The sequence below is a fragment of the Olea europaea genome, chromosome 5 (genome assembly GCF_002742605.1).
Source record: "Olea europaea var. sylvestris chromosome 5, O_europaea_v1, whole genome shotgun sequence".
In the NCBI taxonomy this organism is placed as follows: Eukaryota; Viridiplantae; Streptophyta; class Magnoliopsida; order Lamiales; family Oleaceae; genus Olea; species Olea europaea.
Genome location: NC_036241.1, coordinates 13,831,754 through 13,836,832, shown reverse-complemented (window position 1 = coordinate 13,836,832; position 5,079 = coordinate 13,831,754). Strand labels below are relative to the sequence as shown.

The following is a 5,079-nucleotide window of genomic DNA, read 5'->3' as shown; positions in this document are numbered from 1 at the left end:
AGCTAAACTAATCAAACAAAACGTGTTTGGTCTACTTTTATGATAACTCCACCATCGCACTCCCAAACATGCACTTAGGATCCACTGCTTTCGAAAAATCAAATTTTGTTTGAGACTAAGAAATCGATTTTTAGCCTATTGGAATAATATGCTGACAGAGCTTTATTTGATTAAAAGAACTTTCAAGAGAATGCTGGCTCAAAGTTACTTCATCAAAAAGCTATGTCAAAAAAGGACCCTTAATCTTTGCCACTGCTTGGAATGCTAAAAGGCTTAACTTTGGACATTAAAAGTCGTAGGCAAATTACGTGACACAAGAAATTAATATTGTAATGATGCTTTAGAGATCTCCTTTAAGAATTTCAAAAGAAAGTTGCATAATTGGAACTATTAAGAAGAATGTCAATTCATTTTCATGGTCTTGCAGTATCTACGCATATTTGGCCATTAATCACGCAATTACACCAGTCTATTCGCTTCATGCATGATTAAAGGTGTTTTTTTTCTACCCATCCAGGTGGATGGTTGACCATGAGTTGCTAGTATTAGAAAGCACTACTCTAAATGAGTGGAATGGTTTAAGGTACCTTTGACACGACATTTGTAAAAGGGATTATAAGTAATGTTGGATTAAATTTCATTGAGTTGGAGTAGAAATCACGAAACACGAATCGGCAACGTCAAGAGCAAAATAATCACGAACTTGTATCAACGAATGACTTGAACACGATATCGTTGTCCTTAAACGATATTTATCCCTTCTCCTAATAATTTGAGATGCTTCGAAGGTCGATGGCAAATAATTTGTAGGATTTTAACAAGTCTTGACAATGATTAATCACCAAAGCACAAGTGAAAATCCTTGAAAACTTGAAGAATACAAGGGTTGAAGATGAATACGAATGAACAAAATTTGATCTTTGATTGGAGAGAAATATGGGATTTCTAATTTTATTTTTTTTATGTGTTTTTGTCTTCAATATGGATCCACTATTTATAGGCATAAACCACATGTACGAAATGGTGCCAAAATATGAGTCAAAAGTCACCAAATTCAAATTCACAACGGAAGAAAATGGCCGCCAATGGTCCAAAATTTAAACCATGCGACCGCATGGTTAGGAGAAGAAATGGCCTCGGAATCCCTGACAGGTTTCATGCGACCACATGACCAAAAGACCGCATGGACTAAAATTTGGGCCACCAACCGTTTTTAATTTTAGGCATCGTCCATTTTGGCCACCATCCATTTTGGTTTTGAAAAACTAACTCCAACAAAGTAATGAATAAGTGAATAGTATTTGTAGATCCTTTGAAATGCGTAAATAAAAAGTGATTTTGATCAAAAATATTTTTTCGACAAAAGTGCTTATACACATTTATCCAAACATATGCTAAATTGTTAGATCCAAAAATAACAAGGTAAAATGATGCGACTATTTATCCAAACATGTGCTACATTGTTAGATTCAAAAATAATGAGGTAAAATGATCCGTCGAGGTAGACCATGACCAAAACCAAGCTCACAAGCCAGGAGAAAATAAAGCCTAACAATTGTTTTAAAAAAAAAAAAAAAAAAAATTATCTTTTGATGATTAATTATCAATTATTGTGTAGAACATTTATTTTCTTTTAAACTTTTTCATGGCAAACTAAAGTCTACAACAAATTATGAAAAAATAATGTCCCAAAGGATAAACATAATTTAGAAAATGCTAAAACAAACAAAGGTGAACATCAAAGGAAACATCATCCTAAATACAACTTCTCTCAACCTAGTATTATTCTTTCATACATGCCCCTTATAAAATTACTCCAAGAAAGTTTCCATAACATCAGAGTACATTCCTGCTTCATTCCTATACTCCCCGGTATTTTGTGCAGCATGATGATCAAGTGAAGCCGATGAAGAAGATGTAGTCATTCTAGCAGGTAACGTAAAGCTCCTCTTGAACTTGTTGTTCTCCATTTTCCGAATGTTATCCGGGTGGCTATCTAAGGTCAAGAACTCGTTAGGATTTGCGATACCGTTATTATGCAAACTTGAAGCATCTGAATTCGGATTCTCTGGCCTGTTTCCCAGGCCATTAGGATTAAACAGAAGCTTGGCATCATCGGTTCGTCCAGTTAGAGCATTGAAGAAACTCAATCCATTTGGCCATTTGATGTCGCTTTCGTGATCTCCCATCATATCTTCCATCCTTGCTTCTGACGAATGGGGATGAAGGAACATGTGTGTTTCGTCCTTGGTCGGAGTAATACCAAGTCGAGCCGAATTTTGAAAATTTGGAGACGCATTAAGGACTGAAGTTGCTGAATGGATTGGCCTTGGTCCCCAATTGAATAGGGGTGGGGAAGGGCGGATTGGCATTGCCGGTTGCTTTAAAGGCACTGCAGAAGACGATGGGGCATTGCGGTTTGAAGAAAACAGTTGGGATAAGTAAAATCCAGATTGATAGCCTAAGGATTCAAACATATGTCTCATTCTCAGCACAAAATGAAGGTCTTCAGGTATCTGAAAGTGGAAACACAATATACACTCTCTCTCATGAGATCGAAGTGGCACGAAATCACGTAAACATGATTAAAATAACAAAATATTTACAAATGAAACTCACAATCTTGCAAGAACCCAGTTGAAGGAGGCCATGTCCAGCTTGAATAACAGCTATAGTCTTTTTAAGACATGTCAAAGGATACAAAGGTTAAGCCATTAAGCATTGAAGGATTACCAGATTAAACTTACAAATAAAACAGTGAATAACTTTTCTTGAACTATTGATTCTAACCTGAATGCCTGATTCAAACTGATCAGTCCACTCAGGAGGAAGCTGAAATTAATAAATCACAAAACACAAGTTCAATTAGACCAATAATTCTTGACTCTCAAAATTTCTAATGTTATTCTAATGGATAATTGTTGTCTATCGTCTCGTCTAATTTAATTTATAGAACGTACTATAAAGTTCTTTTTTTCTTGAAATACTTACAGCATCAAATGAACTCTGCCAGTAGTTGGAGATATTTGGTTCACACTCTGCTGGTTCCTTGAATACCCATTTATGACATTTATCAGAAGCAACTTTCCCCATCAACCTGCATCCAATTCACCCAATCACAATACTTTCATTTAATAGTCAACACACATACAGAAAAAAGGTAAAACATTTGCAAATTTGGATTTCAGTTCCTTGTGCAGCAGCCTAATCATAATGGGGCACAGAGAATGACAGAAATTTTATCCATACAACCAAAAGCACCTACCCAGTACCCACCCTTCTCCATAATTATATAACTGAATTGACATTTTGCTGAAGGCTTTTCTGACAGGATCTTCTCCATCCATCTCATCTAAACAGTCAGCAACTCTGCCTCTGCAGAACCCATCTTCCCACATCAACATCCTAAACCAAAACAAAAGGTTAATAATAAATCCAAGAAAAAAAACCATTAGGAAAAGTCAAATTAAATACTTACAAGCTACCATTGTCATCTCCAACTTTGCAACCATTGCCACCTCTAACTCTCCTGCAGGAAATGGAGTAAAGAAGTGATTTTTAAGCCGGGATAGAAGAAAAATCAAGAAAATAAAGAGGGTACACATACGGGCGAGGGCGAATGGTCCAGAAGACAGAGTAAGTCCAGTCTGAGTTTAAACAGACGCTTCTGAGGGCCTCATGAAGGGCCATCATCCCGACTGCTTCTTTGCTCCTGTCTGAGGCTGCTGAGCCCACCATTTCTCTCTCTGTCTAATTTACTTTGACAAAAACCAGAATCACAATTGTTTCTAACAAAACCCAGCCCTCTATATTCTTTCTTTTACTTTTTACCTCGTGATACCAAAACTGATTACTTGGGGGAAACAAAAAGGGTTGGAGAGAGAGAGAGAGAGAGAGAGAGAGAGAGAGAGAGAGAGGGCGTGTGTAAAAGTGATGTTGCTTCTTTTTTAGGGTTTGTTTTTTCTGTCTTAAACCATGAAAAATACAATGGGGACAGCTTTTATCGTCCTTTTGGAGTGGGTAGTGGTGGGTGGGTGTAAGTCAATGACCTTTATACCCTTGTGGTTGTTGAGAATTAAATTTTGTGCAATAAAAGTTTGTACTCGTGCATGTTACCCGATCACGGAAAACATTGAAAACAACTTCTATTCTATTTTTCGATACATTGGTTTGTCAACATACGTGAAGATGTCACTACAATTCACTGCACGATGATTCGGTATAAGAGATTCATTTAAATATTCTAAGATTACTTGAATCTCACTATTGTAACCATATTTTGTGGCCCCGTTTGGGAGGAATTTTGAAAATTGATTTTTTGACCATTAGAAGAAAAGTGGGATTCACTTGTAAGAGAAGGAGTCAAAAATTACGGTTGAAATAATGAAATAATTGTCAAAAAATCAATTTTTTGAGTAAAAAAATCCCTCCCAAACAGACTGTGTAATAGAGTAGTATCCTCAACATAGGTGTAAATTATATAAAAGTTTTCTATATTTTTTAATTGCTTGACTGGTGTGCTAAGGCAGAAGGGGTAAATAGGACATTTAAATGGTGCTAATAGAATCTTTACCGGTCAAAAGCAAGTGGATGAGACTCTGCTATATATAATATTTTATTTAAAATCTCACCTTGGGAAGACTTAGGGTGTGGGGTAATCATAATTTAATTGTACGGCCTCTGTTGCGTGAAATAAAATATAAAAGCTGAGATTTGAGCACTCCATTTTTGGTCATTGGGCAATTTTTGTTCAGTGACTAAGGTAATTGAACCAAAATTGTAAACAAATTATTGTTCATCCCCCTTGAAGACAATTTTTTAGTCTCCACTTGAATGCGAGTTTATAAATTCAGTCAAAGTTAAAAGTTAATTTTAATTACAAATTATTCATATTTATTTATTAATTTTATGAAATTCACTACTATCCATCATTTTGAATTATTTATAGAGAGACTTAGTTTGTACTTTGCACTTCTACTTTCGGAAATACTTATTATGTAATGGGTTTATCTTACCATAATCTATTCGTATTGTATATTTTCTTTGGTTATTAGATACCTCAGGGAAATTAGACTTGAA

At 35.6% G+C, this 5,079-nt stretch overlaps 1 protein-coding gene across 1 annotated transcript; it reads right to left on the bottom strand.

Moving 5' to 3' along the window:
- Positions 1-1,702: 1,702 nt before the first annotated feature.
- On the bottom strand, positions 1,703-3,926 carry LOC111394731 (protein RICE SALT SENSITIVE 3-like). The gene is made up of 7 exons (XM_023020689.1): positions 3,608-3,926; positions 3,479-3,529; positions 3,277-3,405; positions 2,992-3,097; positions 2,791-2,832; positions 2,620-2,676; positions 1,703-2,516 (listed from the first exon to the last, which is right to left on the bottom strand). The coding sequence occupies exons 1-7, from the start codon at positions 3,736-3,738 to the stop codon at positions 1,812-1,814; spliced, it is 1,221 nt and encodes a 406-aa protein (XP_022876457.1). The 5' UTR covers positions 3,739-3,926; the 3' UTR covers positions 1,703-1,811.
- Between the last annotated feature and the right edge of the window lie 1,153 nt (positions 3,927-5,079).